Raw genomic sequence first — 20,418 nt, forward strand, 5'->3', positions numbered from 1 at the left:
CAAGCAGTTTCCAAGCGCTTGCTTTGGGAACCCATCCTGGTATTCCCCTGTGAGATAACCCCGCAGGGTATCCGCAAGGTGAAAGCCAGGCATCCCGCCGTGAGGGGCCGTTGTGGAGATTAAGCAAGCCATTGCCCAGAGTCGCAGAGTGTGAACCCGTGAATAGAATAGGCACCGGAGCGAGAATTATCGAGTCCATGGACATTTTAGGACTCAAGACCCCGCCGAGCCGGGAATTGAACCCTGGTCCCGGGCTGACCTCTGCTTCCAGGTCTGCCTCCTCTAACCAGTGAGCCACACTTCTCAGACTCAAGCTGAAATTCCTGTTAAAGTGTTGGTATAAACATAAAAATATCAGCTCCTCGGTGCGCTTTGAAGAGGGTGTCACGGAGAACTACTTTGCATTGGAAGATGTTCTCAACTTCATGAGAAACACATGATCTTTGGGAAATTATAATCTCCAGTTTCAGTTTCTCTTTTTTATCTTGGTATCTCGACGATGGGGCTCTAGTTTCTAATGTCTGAGAAGTGTCTCCTTCGAGGCTTGATATCATGTTATGTTATTAAGATTTATACAGCGCACGAATACCACGTGGTGTCTTGGCGCTAACAGTCCAGAAGCGAGCGAGTGCAGATTCTTGTTCAGTGTTTTCACATCTATTGACACAGACGACTTCTTTACAAAGATTTAGTGTTCTTTTTTTACTTTCTTTCTGTGTTTCAATCACCTGTCAGAATGAAAAGGAAATCTGGAATTAGTGCTGCACGAGCAAAACAATTTAAAGAATCATAAACCATAAGCTACGACTATGGGTCTGACTTAGAGTTCGGTGGACGGACAGATGGACACTCTTGTCACAAACCTGACAGATATCTGGTCCACCTTGTATAAGTGCATTAGGATATAATGAAGTAGTAATAGGAGACAGGAGATCTGTCTCGTTTGCGATGGAATACTTGCCTGTCAAATTCTAATTCAGGCCTCATGTTCGTTATGTTAAACAGAGACAACAAAATTTCACAGTGCATTGTGAGTGAGTACCCAACACAAACCTAACACTTCTCTTTCTCTCCGATCACGTGAATTAACCACTATAAGAAAAGATGAGGTTTTATTGGTCGCCCACCAGCGTCCATGCCTTGCACCTATACGTTTGTGTGAATGAAGCTATAGAACCAACTCTGCAATATTAAAGCACCGAAAAGAAGCCGCGAGTCCGCCACAACATTACCCTATACAATGAACTCCTGTCACACTGCACTCTATCAGTCATTCTCTGCACACAACAGCTCTCTTCCACACATCCTGGACACCACGAGCATGCCTTCCACACACCAGCCATGCTCATGTATGCATTAAGGGAGGAGCGGAAGAGAACATTTAATTAACTGAGGTTTGAAGAATGAAAAGGAAGGTAAACATCCTTTACAACTTTTACCACGAAGTGCTGTTACAACGCAGGTTTTATTACGCATACCATTACAACGCATTACACTGGGGGGCGCTCTAGGATAGGGAATAAGTTTAATTTACTATCCAACACCTTCCTTAGTGTCCACGGGGACTGGAGTTGGAATAGTAAATTAAACTATTCACTATCCCGCATCCCCAAGTGTAATGCGTTGTAATGGTATGCGTAGTAAAACCTGCGTTGTAACGTCATACATTCAAAAGGAAGGGAGCTGCCCGTGCACCAATGGTTCCAGGGGAGGGGAGAAGGGTGCAGAGGATGAAAATGAATCTGAGGGAGATGTGATGTAAAGGGACTTGGGCGCCAGCTGATGTATAGAAGAATGCTCACAATGCACGTCTCCACTATGCAGCCACCCAGGGTCCTCTACTAGTCTTTTTCGAAAAGCACATTTTTGCCGTGTCCCCATTATGGACTGTCCCAGACCTATTCTCCCTCATAAATTGGCATTAACTCCAGACATTGACCCAGCTATGGTCGACTTCCTTAACCCTTTAACCGCAGCGGAAATTACGCAGCGGTGCGGGTGATTTATGGCGTGGGCGTGGTTCGGACGGCCCCCGGCCGTCCTCCGCACACGGCCACCGTGACGTCTGACGGCCGGCGGCCGGCCGACGCACGCAAGGGGTTCAATAAAAAAAGGTAAAGATCCAAAAATGTAATTGATAAAGCACTTAGACACTGCCAGGATACATTATTAGGTATCCTGTGTCCTTTGACTCAATTTTAGAAATATCAGAAGATGCTGCACTTACATGAACACCTGTCAATTTGCGTATTCTCAGAGGTTGGAGCCGATGGGCTATCTGCCTCTTGAGCAATGCCAATGCTGCTCTAGCAGCAGAGAGGAGGAAATCTATCCTCATGAGAATAGACCCTAAGCTGGTGGGCATGTCACAGAAGGACCTTGGTTCTGAAGCTGAAGGTCATCTCTTTGGTGATCACTTCATCACGGATATAGCTGCCTACGTAAAAACCGTCACCTCTCTGGATGAGGCGCAACGAAACCTCAAGAGAGTCTTTACCCCTCGTGTTTTTCACAGAGCCGTGCAAATACAGGCAGGTCATGTTGTTTTAAATCCCCCTCTTCCCCTGAGAAAGCTGGGTGGCAGACTCGCTCTCTTACTCAATAACTGGAGGCAAATTACTTCAGACAAATGGGTTTTTCAAACAATTCAAGGATATCGGGTAGACTTTTATTCCACTGCGGTTTTGTTTTGTACAGACATTTTAAGATGGAGGGGATACATTATTGATGGAGCAAGGACTCGCATGTAACGCGACTTGCTTGTATTAAGTCCTCTCGACATAACGTTAATACACTAATCAACATGTTTGTCTTATTAATATTGCATTACACGACACAAATGGGTGTCCGAGTGAAGCTTGCTTATGTGTTTTACTAACCGTAATACTCTTGCACCTAAGATGGCTGCTGCTACTCAGGGTTTTCTACTGCGCATGCGTCTTTCATACTCACGTGACATGACGTATTCTTTGCTTTGGAGGGAATCTTACGCGTCTGCGCACTAGTATTAATATGGCTGAACTATGTTCTCACATGCAAGAACTCAAGTCGCTTGGGGGGGGAGGGAGCATCTCCGGTCAGTCGAAGAGCCAGGTCTTGAGGGTCGTCTGAAGATGAGCAGGCTGGGGGCATCTGATGTTGATCGGGAGCTCGCTTTAGATCTTGGCCGCAATGTAGGAGAAGGGTCTCCCACCTGTTCTTGCTCTGCTGATGCGCGGGGGTTTGGTGATGGTGGTGGATTGGAGGTTTCTCTTGGGTACGTGGAAGGAGATTCTATTGTTGAGATATTGGGGTCCTGTATTGTGCAGGCATTTGTAGGCGTGGTGAGTATCTTGAACGTTACTCTCTTCTTGACGGATAGCCAATGGAGGTTTTGCAGGTGTTAGATGATGTGTTCGTTACGAGGGATGCCGAGGACGAGTCTGGCTGCAGTGTAGAGACTTGCTGATCCCGGCATAGGGGGCATTTCCATAGTCCAGTCTGCTAGTTACGACTGCGTGGGTGACGTCTTCCTTGATTCGGGGGGGGATCCATTTGAAGGTCTTCCGGAGGATGCGGATGGTGTTGGAGCAGGTGGAGGTGACTGGAGAGGGAGGAGTCGAGTACGATGTAAAGTTTCCAGGCGTGGTCCGTCGGGGTAGGGGGGCTGCCGAGTGTGGTGGGTCACCAGCTGTTGTCCCATGCAGAGAGGGAGGGTCCGAGGATGAGGACCTCCATTTTCTCCGAAATGAGCTTCATGCTGCTGCTATTCATCCAGGATGAGACGTCCTTCATTCCTTCCTGGAAGTTGAGTCTGGTGGTGGTGTGGTCCTTGTTGAGGGAGAGGATGAGCTGGGTGTCATCGAGGTAGGATGCTATGCTGAGTCCGTGCTGTCTGATGATGGCAGCCATGTAGATGTTGAAGACCCTAGGGCTGAGCGATGATCCTGGGGGTATTCTTCAGTTGATCTCTGTGGGTTCGGAGAGGAAGGGTAGAAGTCTGATTCTTTGGGTTCTTCCGGTGATGAAGGAGCGGAGGGAGTCGAGGTCGGTTCCCTGTACGTCGGCATCGGGGACTCTGGTGGTGAGTGTGCAGTGGGAGATGGTGTCGAAGGCTGTAGAGAGGTCGAGTAGGATCAGGGCTGCGGTGTGTCCTTGGTCGAGGATGGTGTGGATGTCGTCTGTAGCGGCAAGTAGAGCGATCTTGGTGCTGTGGTTGCTGCAGAATGCGGATTTGGAGGGGTCTAGTATGGAGTTTTCTTCGATGAATTTCATTAGTTGGGTGTTGATGGTCTTCTCGGAGACTTTGGCAGTGAAGGGGAGGAGGGAGATGGGTCAGTAGTTCTTGAGGTCTGTAGAATCTGCTGAGGGCTACTTGTTACGTCTTCATGCAGTACAATTAATTATATATCTAGACAATATATTAATAATGGGCAACTACATGAAATTACTACAAACACAGACCGTGTGGGCACTATCTCTTCTCTAGAATCTAGGGTTTATAATAAATCAAAAGAAACCAATTCTAATTCCATTGCAGACAATTCAGCTCTGAGGTTTCTTTATAGATTCCAAGAAATCCTCTCTCTTTCTTACTTGGAAGAAGATCAAAGTAATCAAGAAAGAGATTTGTTCTGTTCTAAAACTAAACAAACTTTCTCTCCGCAGACTGGCAGGAATTGTGGGCCTTCTTTCGGCACCCATTGAAGCAATTGTTCCTGCTCCTCTTCATTATCGAGCGCTCCAACGCCTCAAGTTCATCATCTTCAAGGGGCCTCCCTTACTCAGTGTTAGTTTCGCTTTCCATGGAGGCACAGCAGGAGTGTGAGTGGTGACTCTCCAGGATGAAGGCCTGGAATGGAAGATCCATTTTTGGCCAGGACCCAGTTATCACGTTTGAATCCAACGCCTGCAGATCCGGCCGGGGGAGCACAATGCGGAAATGTTGTAAGAGAAGGAAAATGGTCCAAAGAAGAAATGCCATCTCATATACACTGCTTAGAGCTGCTTGCAGGTTCCTTCGCTGTAAAAAGCCTAGCTCCGTCAAAAGCACATTGTTCTATTCCTCTGCAAATGGACAATGTCTCCGCGGAACGTTACACAAACAAACTGGGCGGAGTAAAGTCCACAATAATAATAGTAACTCCCTTCTGGCCCTCACAAGTGTGGTTCTCTCAAGTTCTGGAACTCACTGTGGACTTTCCAAGAATAATTCCCACGTTTCCCACGTTACTCTTGAACCCTCAGGGTTATCCTTACGATTTGATCATCAAACAACATTTGCATCTGATGACCTGGAAGATTTCAGGTCAGCCTGGGACGTCTCAGGACTTTTGTCAGACGCATTGTCAGTTATCAACGATTCCTGGGCTCCTTCCACTCAATCCACTTATAGTTTTTTTTTTTTTTTACTTTATTTTTTCAGCAGAATAAACAATACTTTCCCCCCCCAAGATTGGCATCATTGTATGGAAAATACAAGTGTACGCAGTTCACACCCCCAGCACGGCTTCAACAGTTGCAGATAGAACAGGAGATGCAAGAATCAGATCCACGGGATACAGTGCAAGTATAGAGACCGACAATAGGTAACATGTGCGCAGTCATCAGGGTAGTACCCCAGCCCCTACTCTCCCTCCCCATCACCCGCCACCCCTTCCTCAGGTCCCGATTCCTCGGAAGAAAACAATGCAGCACTAGTAGCATCGGAGTCGCAGTCAGTCGACTCCACAGCACACATCATACGCCATGCAAGCAAGTCCTCCTGTAGCCGCTCATCCCTACGCATATGTAGCATGTGCGTTTCTTCAGCTAATGTCCATTCCCCCACATCCCGAAGCCATAATGTCATGTCTGGCGCCCTTTGTCCCATCCAGGTGATAGCCACCCGCCGTCTAGCCAGCACTAAGAGCAGCTGCAGCATCTTATATGACAGATTCCTCTTCTTAGGTTTGGGGACCAGGGCTAACAAGCAATGGATCGGGGTCAGGTCAAGACGCAGTCCCGTGACCCTCCGGATGTGGGCTACTACTACCCTCCAGAAGTCGCCGACCAGTGGGCACTCCCAAGCTAAATGGAGAAATCCGGCTCCTACTGAACCACACCTAGGACAGGCATCCGATTTATCTGCCGCAATGCGGAGCAGAGCAACTGGGGTTACGTAAGTGCGGTGCATGAAATTAAAATGGATTAATTTGAAATGTGCGTTACACAACACCTTCTTGGTGAGCGTCCCTATCCGCCCCCGCTGTCACGGGTCCAAGGCAACCCCTAAATCTGCCTCCCACGCCGCCCAGGACGGAGACACCGGAGGCGCCGAGTCGCTTCTCATCGCTGTATATAAAAGCGATATCAATCGCCGTCCCGCGCCGCACGATTGCAGGATATTCAAAGTATGGGACACCTGGGGCGCCTCAGGGAACTGTGGCCACGTCGCTCTCGCCATGTCCCGCAGGCCGCCATAGTGAAGGTATTGGCCCCCAGTAAGACTGAAGGCCTCGATAGCTCTCTCCAGGGTCACAAAGGACTCGTCCGGATATAAGTCTGCCAATGTGTCGCAGCCGCCCTCACGCCATTCCCGAAACGACATGTGCTCCTCCATTAGTGTGACCGGTGCCAATATCCATATTGGCAGCTCCCTATGAAAAGGGGCCCGTCTCAGCACTCTTTCCACCACTCGCTGCCAGATCCCCGCAGTATGTCGAACAATATACGGAAGGTTGCCATCCGCCCCTCTGCCACGCATCAGAGCCAATTGCAACGCCGTCTCATCTGCGCTACCAGCCAGGAGTCGCAATTCCCAATTTTCCGCGCCCGCGAACCAGCGCGCAGCCGGTATAAGTTGGGCCGCGTAATAGTAGAGATCAAAGCGTGGGGCCTCCAAGCCCCCCTCCTCCCAGCGTCTGACCATCGTATGTAGCACAACTCTGCTGCGTCTGCCCGCCCAAAGCAGGGAGGTAAGCATCGTATTAAGCTTGTTGAAAATTCGAGGAGGAAGAGGACAGAGGGTATTTTGTAGGATATACAATATTCTAGGCAGCATCACCATCTTTGAGACGGCCAATCGTCCCATGAGAGAGAGTGGAAGCGTATTCCAAAAGGATACAGATTGTTGCAGGGAACTAAGCACACGGTCGGCGTTTCGGGCCAGCAACTGTTCATCAGAAACAGCCACCTGAATACCCAGATAGCGGAAGGCCTCCATCTCCCACCGCAGCCCCAGGGGCGCGAAACTCACACGAGGGTCTTCACCGCATCCCGCAAGGGGAAAGATCAGGGATTTCTCAGGATTAAGACGCAGCCCAGAAGCTGCACCAAAGCGTTCCAAGTGGCGTAACAGGATCGGTAGCGACTCCCGCGGGGAGGTCAGGTAGAACAACGCATCATCCGCATAAAGCGAAACCAGGTGTACCACATCCCTCACTCGTATTCTCCGCCCGTAGTGTCACTGCAAGGGGCTCAATCGCCAGAGCGAACAGGAGTGGTGACAGGGGGCACCCCTGGCGGGTGCCCCTGCCCAACCGCCACTCCTCCGAGCGGGCCGCTCCGAGCCTGACCCTGGCCGTAGGCGCACTGTAAAGGATACAAATCCAAGTGCAGAAAAGGGGCCCCACCCCCGCCAACCGAAGCACCTCCAATAGGTACCCCCAGCTAACTGTATCGAAGGCTTTAGCCAGGTCTATCGAGACCAGGACCTGAGGATCCTCCCCATCGCGCACCTCATGTAGAACGTGGTTCAGGCGCCGGAGATTCATGGCGGTGTTGCGGCCCGGAATGAACCCGCACTGATCATGATGAACCAAGTGCGTCATATGTGGAGCCAGCCGGGTGGCCAAGATCTTAGTAAGAATTTTGGCGTCGGTATTGATTAAAGTGATCGGCCGGTAGACCACAGGATCACAGTCATCCCCACCCGGTTTCAGGAGCATGCAGACCTCACCCTGCTGCATGGTGGTCGGGAGCGCGGCTCGCTCCACCGCTTCATGGTAAACCTGCAAGAGAAGGGGCGCGAGGGTATCAGCAAACGCCTGTTAAAACTCTGGGGGAAAACCGTCTCCACCCGGCGACTTACCCTTCGGCAGGGCGGCCACTGCCACCTTGACCTCCTGAAGCGTCACTGGAGTGTCCATGTCCTCAGCATCCTCTTTAGAGAGGGTCTGAAGGGGCAAATCCCGGAGGTATGGCCTCTGTCACCAGAGGGTCAGCAGTATAGACCTTCTGCAGATGTGTGCGGAGCACCGCAAGGAGGTCCCGTTCCGAGTGTACTAGGACCCCAGCGGGATTTCTCAATGCAACAATCCTCGCAGGGGCCGATTCCCTTCGGAGAATCCAGGCCAGCAATCGGCCCGACTTGTCCCCCTCACGGTGAAGGCGTTGGCGATACCGACCAAGAGTGAATCTATCTAACCGGTCTAGGATATCATGGACGCCTTCTCGGGCTGTCCACTCCGAGTCCACGTGCGACCCATCCGGGTCCGGTAAGGACTGGTAGTGGCTGAGGCGCTTCTCCGCACACGCGAGGTCACGGAGCAGCTGTTTACGGACTCCATATGTCAGACCCATACAGGCGCCCCGCACGACTGCCTTAAGGGCATCCCATTTGGTCGCAAAAGGAATATCACCCACTCCCCAGTTTAGGTCCAGATAAGTACGTAGAGACGTCTCCACATGGTCCCGTCCCACCGGATCCTGCAGAAGATCCCCTGGCATCCGCCAGGTCCTTGGGCGGGAGGATGGGTCCACCCACTGTACCGTGCACGTCACGGGCGAATGGTCGGATAAGAACCGGGCCTGATGTGTGACCGATAAAACAAGGGATGCGCCAATGTTGGCCGCAAGGACCCTGTCGAGCCTGCTATGTGTGTTATGTGTGGGGGTATAGCAAGTGTAAAGCTTCAGTCCCGGATTACCGAGGCGCCAGACATCTACAGCACCCAGATTATCCATCACCTCCCGGAGTCGTGTCGTCATCCGAGGTTTTGTACCCGCCCGGGGGGGATGCCTGTCCAGCAGTGGATCCAGTACACAATTAAAATCTCCAAACCAGAGGAGGGGGACATCTAGGTCCGTCGCTATAAGCTCCTGCAGGCCGGTAAAGAAACTCGGGTCATCTATGTTAGGTGCATAAGAGTTCACCAGCAGGAAGTCCTTCCCATCCAGTTTCACACATATAAGAACATATCTGCCCTCAACATCAGCCTCAACATACTGGACCGCCAGGGGAACCCCGGGTGCCACCCAGATCAGGACCCCCCTAGCATAGGTAGAGAAGGAGGAATGGAACACCTGACCCCTCCACTTCCTCGCCACTGATACTCCATGCCGACGAAGGAAGGATAGCACCCTATGCCGCTTGGAGCTAGTACCCAGGCCACGCACGTTCCAAGTTAAAAATTTGAATCCCATAAGCGTTTGTCTTGCCCATCCGGGCACCCAAGTTTAACCTCTGCAAGCAGCCTCCTAGGGGCGCGAACAGTAGTACACACCATGCCAAAAACAAATACCCCCCACAACTCCCCCCAACCCCACATTACCCGCAACCACCCAACCCCTGAAACAGTCCCCCCCCTCCCGCACCCACGAGCAGGAATGACTCAACAGGGAAACACACCATCCCAGTCATTCCATGCCAGCGCCATCCAAAAACAATAGGACTCAACACCCCATCAGAACCAGTCCCCCCCCCACCCGCGAGCAAGAGGACAGCAACAACCAAGAACGCTACTCTGCCATTCCCCTGCCAGTGCCAGGATGTGCACAGCCACCCCATACACCACACGCACCCCACACTCACACACAACCAACCAAAACCACCCCCCCAACTCCCCGAGGACCCAATGTTCCAGGACAGTCTCCGGGAATGGTCATGAAAGTCAGTTCCAATGCTGGGCGACGGTACGCCATAAACTCTTGGACCTCGCACCACATCGCCTCGGCCAACATGGTATCCATCCTCTGTTCAGCCCACCAACCAGGGTTCCCAGAGCCAGGTAGAGACAGCATTGGGTAGGCAAAAACCAGGATGGACGACTCACCCAACCTCCCAGGGCAACAACATTTTAACAAGACAGTACCTCATATCAGAGTTCACTCAGGCCGTGTGTCAGAGAGAGCAGTTTCCGGTACCACCGGGGGAGCAGAGTGTACATCCGGCAAAGTTTCCTGCAAGGTATCTGGGACCAGGATCTCACCAGGTGCAGGGGCCTCAGGTGACTCCGGAGCGGCCCCCGCCGTCGATGGCCTCACGTGCAGCGCCCCATCCTCTCCTACGGTAATCCGGGGCTCGGGAGAACCCCGGGATCCAGACCTGCGTCTCCCTCTGCCTCGCCGGCGCCTCGGGGGCCGGGTCCCCCAGGTCTCGCGGGGGCCACCTCGCTCACCAGGTGGTAGGTCGTCTCCCCGTATCTCGAGCCACTCCCACACCTCCGCCGGGGACTCGAAGAAGTGAGCGCGTCCTTGGGAGAGCACCTTGAGTTTGGCCGGGTAAAGGAGCATGTATTGTAGCTTCATGTCCCGAAGTTTCTGCTTGACTCCCAGGTAGGACTTCCGTTGCTCCTGCACCTGTTGAGTATAGTCTGGGTAGATGGAAACACGACTATTTTCAATGGTGATGGACTCCATTTCTCTCGCGGCCCGTAGAATACAATCACGATCCTTATAATTTAGGACCTTTGCAATGATGGCTCTAGGTGACTCGCCTGGGCGTGGAGGGGGAACCAGGGCCCTGTGTGCCCTCTCAATGACAAAGACACTGGACAGTCCGGTCGGGCATAGCTGGGTACGGATCCACGTCTCCAAGAAGCGTTCAGCGTTTCCCGCCTCAAGGCGCTCCGGCACGCCAAGGACCCTGATGTTGCTCCGACGGGCCCTGCCTTCCGCATCTTCCGCTCTTCTCTCCAGTGCACGGGTAGCGGACGTCAGGTGCGCGACCGATTTCTGCAGGGAGGCCACTTCAGTTTGCAATTGTGCGATGTTGCCCTCCGCGCCTGAGACCTTGTCCGCCACCTTACGGAGGTCCGTCCGGAGGAGGTTTACATCGATCGACACAGTCTCGATCTGTCTCTCCAAGGCAGAATAGGATCCCTGGATTGCCTTCAGGATCTCTGCTCGGGAAGGTTCATGCGGGTCCTCGCCCCCATCGTCCGGTCCCGTCTGCCGCGTGATCCTCTGCGATGGCAGTCTTGGGGTGGTATACTGCACGATGGTGTTGGGTTGGGAGGATTTCGCAGTCCTATCCTTGCGGGTCGTCATCCTGGGGGGCAGACCGGGAGCCCCCTTGAGGCCCCTCAGCTAGGACTCGCCCGGTCCCACCGGGTAGGCACAGATCCCAACAGCAAAGCGAAGGCGGGAGGACTGGGGGAGAGGACAATTCAGCAGGGCGCACCAGGCAAATCCGGCCCAAGCGACGACCCCCACCACTAGCAAAGGGAGAGCGTGGCAACCAGTGGGCAAGATGCACTCACCGAGCTGGGCGGGAGGACCTCCAATAATCAGATCAAAAGCAGCTTACCGCCAACCAGCGCACCTCGGGCGAGCCCCCTCCAGTTCCAGGCGCAACAGTGTGATTTTCAAGCCTCTTGGGGCAGCACAGTCCGAGTTCCGCTGCCACACAGGGGGGGGGCCGCTCCGGCAGTCGGGGAAAATAGCACGTAGGTTATGGGGGGGCCCCAAGTCGCCCGTGTCCCCCAGGAGTTGACACTGCAGGACGCCACTAAGTACAGCGCCAGGGCAAGGTCCACGTGGAATGGTCTCCGTAGCACTCCGCAGTAGGGACGGAGGCCGCAATCCCCACAGCTGCAGGGAAACCACAGGGGACAGTCCGCACAGGCCGCACCGGCTCGTAGTGCAGGGGCGGACCTTAATGCCAAGAGGCCCGGCGGGCCAGCGTCCAGCTCACGGCGATTTCACCGCCTCAGTCCCCCAGGAGTCGCGTAGAGCCCCAGGCACCAGGGGAAACACTCACCCTGAGCTGCTCTCCGCAGCCGGGAGCTCCGGTGAAGGATAGGGTCGGTGGGGGGAGGGGCCAGCACCTCAACCCCCTGCACAGGTCAGCGGGAGTCACCGGACCCCAGCTCAGCCCTCCACTGGCCTCACAGGACGTCCGCTACAGGTCTCTGATCATCGGGAGGTCCGCCGTGCACGCGAGCACCTCCCCAGCCGGGATACTTCTTCAGCAAGCGGGCCGCACGCACCGCTACTCCCTCGTGCAGGCCCAGTCCGCGGTCTCGCGTAGAGACAGGCGGAGCCCTCCGAGCGCCGCGGTGTTTTCCGGCGGTGTTAACGGGGCACCGGAGGCTGTCCTGGCAACGTGGTGGTCCCAGACGGGACAAAAAAGGATCCGGACCGTCAGCACCCCTTTGGAGGGTCCAGCAAGGATCTCTTTGGCAGGATATAAAGGGTCCTCGGACGGAGCTGGTGAAGCTCACGTCCTGTCGGCCATGCTGCTTGGCCACGCCCCCCAATACACTTATAGTTACACCTGGGCTTCCTGGGTTAGCGGGTGCGAGGAGACAGAGATTAATTCCATATCTGCATCTCCTGTAGATGTAGTCAATTATCTTGTTCCACATTTTTGTGGAAGGAAAAGCCTACAGAACAATCGATTCTAACACCTCAGCTATTTCTGCTGGACGTGTCCTTGTGAAAGGAGAACCGGTAAGTACATCTTGTTTAATATGTAGAGCTCTAAAACCAATCAGATTCAACATCCCCACAAAACTGAAATATTAATCTCTTTGGGATGTAAAGGTGGTATTGCATCTCTTTCTTAAGGATCCTTCACAGGTATTACATGAGGCGGAGAAAACTCCGAATATTGGTATTACATATACATCGGAATATATACGATCTTTAAGAATCCCTAGGTCACCTCTTTGCACTTTACTAGAATTAGGAAAAAGAGATGTTTGCCAAAATTGTAATATCACTACTAATCCAGTAGGAACTAAAACTAGTGAAGTCAGAGCTTGTAAAACATCCTCTGATAATACATCTCAGTCTTTTTCCTTTCTGAGTTTGAATTGTCGTTCTCTTCCTGGACATAAGACGGAGATTTTTAATTTGTTACTTGATGAGGCACCTGATGCCTTATTTTTGACAGAAACTTGGCTTCAGGACAGTTCTGATCCTGACATTGCAGCAGCTCTCCCGGGCTCATATGCGATTGTCAGACAGGATAGACCATTGAAACTAGGTGGAGGTCTAGCTATTATTTTTAAGAAAAACTATAATTGTGAATTTAGCACACTTCCATGCTCTGGTTGTGAAGGTGCTATTTTTAAGCTTATACTTGCTCCCAACTACACCTTTTCAGGTGTCCTTGTCTATCGACCGCCTGGCGCAGTATCTAAGTGGCAAACCACCTTTTCAGACCTGCTCAGCCCTTTGGTAATGAAGGCGGCAAATTTCACAATCATTGGCGACTTAAATGTACACTTGGACAAAGAGGATTGTATAACTGCTATTGATCTTATTGCCGATTTAGCTTCCCTTAACCTAAATTTGAGAAATACCGGACCCACACATCGTGCTGGTCACCTATTAGATCCTGTCTTTTCCAATATTACAGACATGATTATGTTCCCCGCCCTACCTATTCCTTGGTCTGACCATTTTGTAATTAAATTCCCCATTCAAATAAATACGGGACAAAATGAAAATACATTGAACACTAATCAATACATTAGGAAGTGGAAAAAAGTTAGATATTGATGCTCTAAATGCATTCCTTGAAGCACATACCCCATGCACAAAGACAGAGGTTAAAAATCTTTCCCCACTAGTACAGAAATGGCTCATGACAGCCATTGATACGTGCCTGCCCAAAACGAAATTAAGAGGTCACGTCCATCGCCCCCCTGCCCCCTGGTTCAGTGATATTTTGAAAAAAGAGAAAACCTAATGTAAAAGCGCTGAGAGCAACTGGAGAAAAACGTATTCCCTTGAAGCCAAACAAGAATATAAAACTAAACTGACATACTACCAGATGCTGTGCAGGAAAGCAAAAACAGAATATGTTTGTATGACGATTACGGATGCTCTTAACCAATCCAAAACATTGTTCAATATCGTTAAAGAACTAGCTGGGTCAAATACCGTTCAAACACCTCCTGATTTAAACAAAATGCAATGTGACCAATTAGCTTCCTTTTTTGTAAATAAAGTGGATAAAATTTACCAGGGTATTGAACGTATACAAAAGGACCAAAATCAGTCGAACATGACTATCCTTAGTAGCCCAACCGAGGACTTATGCAATAATATTAATGTATCAGATTCAAGTGTCACTGTTAACATGCACGCTACACTAGAAAGTTGGCCTTTGCTGAGGGTTGATTCGGTCATCGACTTACTAAACACGATCAAATCTGGCTCACCAAAAGACCCTCTACCATGTTCTATTCTAAAGCAATTAAATAGGAACGCCATGACTACGATCACGGACCTTCTAAATGCTTCCCTTCAGGAAGAATATGTCCCAGCAGAATGGAAGCATGCAATGGTTCATCCATTGTTGAAGAAAGTTGGAGCTGATCCAAACATGCCCTCAAATTTTAGGCCAATTTCTCTTCTGCCTATTTTTTCAAACATTTTAGAAAAACATGTTCTTCAGTCCCTCACTGAAGGGTATATTATCAAGGGGTTTTATCTCCGCTTTTTTTGGCTTTAAAAGCCAAGAAAGCGGAGATAAAATGATCTCCCTATTACCAAGCTGTCGCTAAAACCAGTTAGCGACAGCTAATAGGAGATAGCGACCATCATGGGCCCCACTTTGCATGTCAGTGATATTTATCACTAATGACATGCAAAGTGGGCGTGCCAAGATGTTAGCGACTGGAAACAGTCGCTAACATCGCTATCTCCTATTACCAACTTTTGGAGATATTCGCGCTAAGCGCGAATATCTCCAAAAGCTAACACCTGCCCTGAGCAGTTCTTAGCCATGTTATCCAATGGGAGGTGGATAACATGGCTAAGAGCATTTGCTCGATAATGCATGAATATCGCTGACTTTTCAGCGATATTCATGCATTGCGGCCGTTTTTTATCGCATTTGCGATAAACCTTGCTAATAGCAAGGTTTATCTGCGATAAAAATCGCCGGTTTGCGGCGATAATTTTTGTCTCTAAACAAGTTAGAGACAAAAACTATCGCTAGTTGTTGGTAATATACCCCTGAGTTTATAAGGACACACGATCTCTTGCCCCCGCAACAATCTGGTTTCCGCATAGGCTTTTCAACTGAGACTACGTTGCTTGGAGTGACAGAGAACATCCGCGCCATGATGGATAGAGGAGAAACGGTTGCACTCGTATTATTAGACCTTAGTGCCGCGTTTGATACGGTGTCACACGCGGTACTTTTACGAACACTCTCCTCTATAGGTATTCATGGCGCTGCTATAAACTGGATTAAGTCCCTGCTAAGCAATCGTACGTTTCAAGTCTTCTCCCAGTCTGCCTGCTCAGAGATTTTAACTCTTAAGCATGGAGTACCGCAGGGTTCAATTCTAAGCCCATTGCTTTTTAACTTATATATGAGTCCACTTGCCAGAATAGTAGAAGAGGCAGGTTTAAATATGTTTTCCTATGCTGACGATTCTCAGCTCCTTTTCTCTCTCTCTTCAGCAGAAAGCGATCATCCCTCCACGTTAAAACTAGGACTGGGTAAGATCGCGGGATGGATGCAAGCTAATTTTCTAAAATTAAACGGCGAGAAAACAGAGCTAATTGTTCTAGGAAGAAATAAAGAACTATGGGGACCACAGCATTGGCCATCTGAAATGGGCCCTCTTCCGATGCCAGTCCTACAGGCTCGAAATTTAGGTGTCATCATTGATGAATCTTTGAATATGCACCAGCAAGCCGTTAAGACTTCAGCCACCTGTTTTGCAGTCTTAAAATGGCTAAAAAAATCTGTTGGATGCTACCTGATTGTACAAAAAAAACAGTTATTAATGCTTTGGTAACTTCAAGGCTTGATTATAGCAATGTGCTATATTTAGGGGCAAAGAAAAGAATCAGAAGGATGCAAATGGTGCAAATGGTGCAAAATGCGGCGGCGAGACTCTTATTCAAAATCCCTATGTCTTGCTCTACTTCTAAATACATTCGTGACCTACATTGGCTGAAAGTCGAAAATAGGATTAAGTTTAAATCCTTGTGCTTTATGCATACAATCTCAACCGGCACTGCCCCAAAATACTTGCAGAAACTTGTCCGTCCTTACCAACTGTAGGAAGGTTGAACCCTGACTATGGTTGCCCCCAACTTTTTGCCTGGTGTTTTGCTGGTTTTCTGACTTAGTTGACCTGAGGCCCTGCTATTCAGGACCTCAGGCCCACTGCTCTCTCTGTAAAATGGATTCCATGTACCTTAGGTACATATCTAAATTGGATACTGAGTCACCTTATCAGTCCCTGTACAGTGTACCTTAGGTACCCAGGGCATAGGTGTACCCAGGGCCTACCAGGGGCTGCAGCATGTATTGTGCCACCCCTGGATGGCCATCCAAATCTGACACAACTGGCTGCTTGACAGCTGGGGCAAGGTGGTGTAATCACCCTTTGCTTTAGATATAGTATACCTATATCTAACCCTAAAAAATGGACACACAGATCTCCTATCAGTCACTCCTATGGCAGGCCTTAACAATCCTGAAGGCAGAGTGCTTGGAATCGTGTGAGATGGTGCTCTGGCATGAGCTGAGCCTGTCTGCGGCTTTCGGGATCCATCCCTTAGCCGTTTCCATGATATCGCATACCATATACTCTTAAGTGCATTATAATCCTCGCGGTTATATGCCAACTCTGGTATCGCTTTATCAAAACATGTCGAGTAAGGTGTCATACGAATTGGAATACTAACCCCTCGCCAATTCTGGCGACGGGGTTAGCATTCCACCCTTCTAGAGGGACACGACATGTATGTAACCCCTAACCCCGGTTAAAGTCAGACAGAGCCTTAGCATCCACAAAATGGATGCTGCCACCGAGACACAAGTCTGCCCTCCTGCTGCTGGGAGTCCTCCCAGAGCAGGAGATAAGGACAAAGGGTTTCCTGCCAGGGGCGGTGCCAGCACCGTCCCAGACAGGGTTTTGTGTATTCCAGGTAGGCAGGGCTTTAGAGGAAGGTGACTGCACGTGGCACCCCGGTGCTCACTGTGCATAGGCTGGCTGGAACCAGTTCCAGGGTCACTCCAGACCCTGTGCTGGGGAAAAGCCCGCCAAGGAAGTGGGTGTAACCACCCCCCTCCTAGTCCCACCCATAGGGCAGGACTTAGTCGCGTGCCAGCCCCTTTTTACAGGATAAAGGTAGGAACTGGCCCCCTTCCAAAGCAGATCATCTTTGAATCCTGAAACTACTTTCTGCGAAAGGAACTCAAGACTTCTTCCTAAGATTTCTCCCTTGTGACTAAGGAGTAGTCACCCTGCATCCGCAGGCACCATCTAAGAACACTGCGGTCTGCTGCAAGTCCTTCCTCCGGAATCCGACTGCCCAGCTCGACGAGAACCGGCTTCCCTGGCACCTCTGACCTCTACCTGCATCATCAGTCACGCTGAGATTCGTGGGTGTGACGAGACCTCGAGGGACCGGCCATCTTCAAGACTGCACGACTTCTTTACAGCAAGCCCGCCGAGTGAATTCCTGGTGAGTGCTTTGGGGTCCGAGAAGCCCCCACCCTGAGCAGCTCCAGCACCGAAGAGCAGCCCCCCAGCATCTCCAAGATCTGCGTGGGGCCCTTCTGCTTTTTTTCTGCTCACCGCGTTGTTTGGCTACTAGCCCGCTGGCTTGTGGCCTTCCTGACGACGCCCGACGACATTTCTGCTGCTGGTCTGGTTGCTCCAGACTGGCCCTTGCTTCCCTCCATCGGAGAAGTACCCTGGACCCTCCTGGTCCGCCCAAGACGCCATTTTAGGTCCACCGCGTGGGCCTTGCATTTGCCAAGACTTGTTGCCCAATCCTGGGTCCAGCGACGTCGACAGCAAGAACCTTCGTGGGACAGCTCGCACCTCCATCCTGGTCGCCGACAACGCCTCCTGGTCCGAGAGACTGCAGAGCCCAGCAGTGCCCACTCACCTGACTGCGGTGACTTCGCCCGGTGCCATCCTGGTGCCCACTTAATCACTGGCTAGTGATTCAAGAACTTGGTCCCCTCTGCTTTCAGGTTTTCTTCTTCCTTGATCCAGGCTTGGATCCATCGAACTTTTCTTCACTGGTCGCCTGCCAGCAACTTCTTCCTTCCAGGCTCCTGGTCCGGCAACGAGATCCCCGACGTCTTTTCAGACCTATGCAGCTGCAGCCCCTGGGCTAGGTAACTTCGGCACTTCGGTGTCCCAGCATAGCCTCACTATCCTAGGGTCAGGATCCACTGTCGTTTTCTTCCTACCAGGTCGGGTTCGCCCGTGAACACTAACTTCGCCTTTACTAGCCTCCATAGACTTTGTCCCGCATCCCGCGTGAGAGTGCACACTCTGCACCCGAGTCCCCTGGGTCTCCTAGTAGTAATCTAACGATTCCCTAGTCCAGTCCTAGCGATTCCAAAGCCTATTAGAACTGTTATTTACCTGCTAGTAATTCGCATTCCACTTTTAAAGTATATGGTTTTTCGTGCCCCTCGGGCATTTGTGTATAACGTGCTAACTTAAGTATTTTCGTAAGAGTTTTGTTGTGTGCCTAGCACCCTGTCCTCATAAAGAGTACAGGGTTGTTGTGATTCTAATAAATACATTGTTTATTTTCATAACACTTGTGTGGTGTCCTTTCACTGGGTGTTCAAGGGGTAATGTGATGGTAAAACAGCTGGCTTAACACGCCCTCTAGAGTCTTAGCCTTAGACTGCTCGTATCCATGCTACTAGGATAGCTGGTCTATAAGGTTGACTTACAACCAATCATCAATAAGGGTTGTTTGGACTGATATATAGTGATCACTAGAATAGTGAGCACTGCACATCAGGCCAACTTCTCACACCAACCATCTAGAACCCTTAGGTCAGCAACAGCCAATAACTTCGTGATCCCTAAAACCAAACTGTCACGGATGGGTGGGAAATCTTTTGTTTTCCTGGGTCCATCTCTCTGGAATGCGATGCCATATGCATTACGTACGGAGATGAGCCACGTGAAATTTAGAAAGGCCTTAAAAACCTGGCTATTTAACATCTAATATTGCTTGGCACTAGAACGCACTTCTGAATTATCAAGCGCCGGGAAACCCTTTGGTGGGTAGCTGATTTGCGCTATATAAATTAAATAAATAAATAAAAATAAATTTCTTTCTTGGCCTCTTAATGAATTCCTTTCTTTGAAACAATTGTCTACAAAATTAACAATCCTTTTGTGTTTGTTTCTGATGTTGAAGCACGTGATGTTGATAATAAATCATTTTGTCCACAGGGGGTAGCATTTTATCTTACTAGACGTACAATGAAAAATTCATCCTCAATTGTTTACCCTACTTTCAATGAATGTGAGAAGTTATCTGTGGGCTCTTGCCTTCGTTGTTATGAATCTCAAACTGCTGCTTTTCGCCCTTCATCAGTATCCCAACTGATTATATCTTCCAAGAACCCTTATTCCCGTGTCTCCTCTACTTTGGCCAGGTGGGTTTGATGGATCATGGCAGAGGCGGGAATAGGCGTTACCTTGTACGGAGACCATTCAGTCAGAGGACTTGTAACCTCTAAAGTCTTTATTTCAGCAGCCGATTGGAAGAGATCCTTAAGGCAGCCGATTGGTCGAGAGAGTCCGCTTTCTGAACATTCTATTTTAAACCTATTGATCATGTTTCTTCTTTTGTTATTGCACAGCTTTAAACTTGTCATAATTGAGCCTTGGTTTGTAAGAGAATGTAAATCTCATCCACTAACGTGACTGGAGGTGTGGATTCTATTAAAGACACGGAGGCGAAGATTATCCCACCCCACCGTCCCAAATAGTTATCAATACTTTTATCTTCCAGCTTGGATGCAGTTGGCGGATCCCACGTGGTCGTAGATGGTGGCCTTTTCGGGTGGATACCTTTCTACTTTGGAATGTTTCAAGTTTATCGTTTACGTTACAAGTCGAGACACGTCTGTTGAAACCTGGGTCGGGTCGGGGACAATCGGTATTTGCCCAGCGGTATTGCCTCTGTGACCCTCTAGTTATTTAATCAATGAAGAGGCAGGCGCTGGAGACTGGAAGGCAGGAAACAAGGTTTTTATTCTCTCCGGAGGAGAACACAACAAAACGGGCAGAAGGTATCGTTCTGAGGTGCTCTAACTACATTTCTGAGGCCTGGCCTCTTATACACTGTTTTATGACTTTATTGCAGATTACATATTCATGTTAAAGCTTTGATGTATGGAAAAGACATTCCCGGAACTCCCCTTTTGGGCCCGTTCCCACACACATTTACAGTTGAAGTCCCCACCCTAGTCACAACAGGTGATGAGTA

The 20,418-nt window shown here is 50.1% G+C and overlaps 1 protein-coding gene across 1 annotated transcript in view; it reads right to left on the reverse strand.

The window, feature by feature from the left end:
- Nucleotides 1–20,418, reverse strand: part of LOC144761524 (uncharacterized) — a 745,631-nt gene that overhangs the window by 73,342 nt on the left and 651,871 nt on the right. Inside the window, 3 exon segments of the mRNA XM_078646848.1 lie at nucleotides 590–728; nucleotides 7,635–7,970; nucleotides 10,126–11,172. Coding sequence (XP_078502974.1) covers nucleotides 590–728; nucleotides 7,635–7,970; nucleotides 10,126–11,172 — 1,522 coding nt within the window.

This window comes from Lissotriton helveticus, chromosome 6, assembly GCF_964261635.1.
Source record: "Lissotriton helveticus chromosome 6, aLisHel1.1, whole genome shotgun sequence".
Lineage (NCBI taxonomy): Eukaryota > Metazoa > Chordata > Amphibia > Caudata > Salamandridae > Lissotriton > Lissotriton helveticus.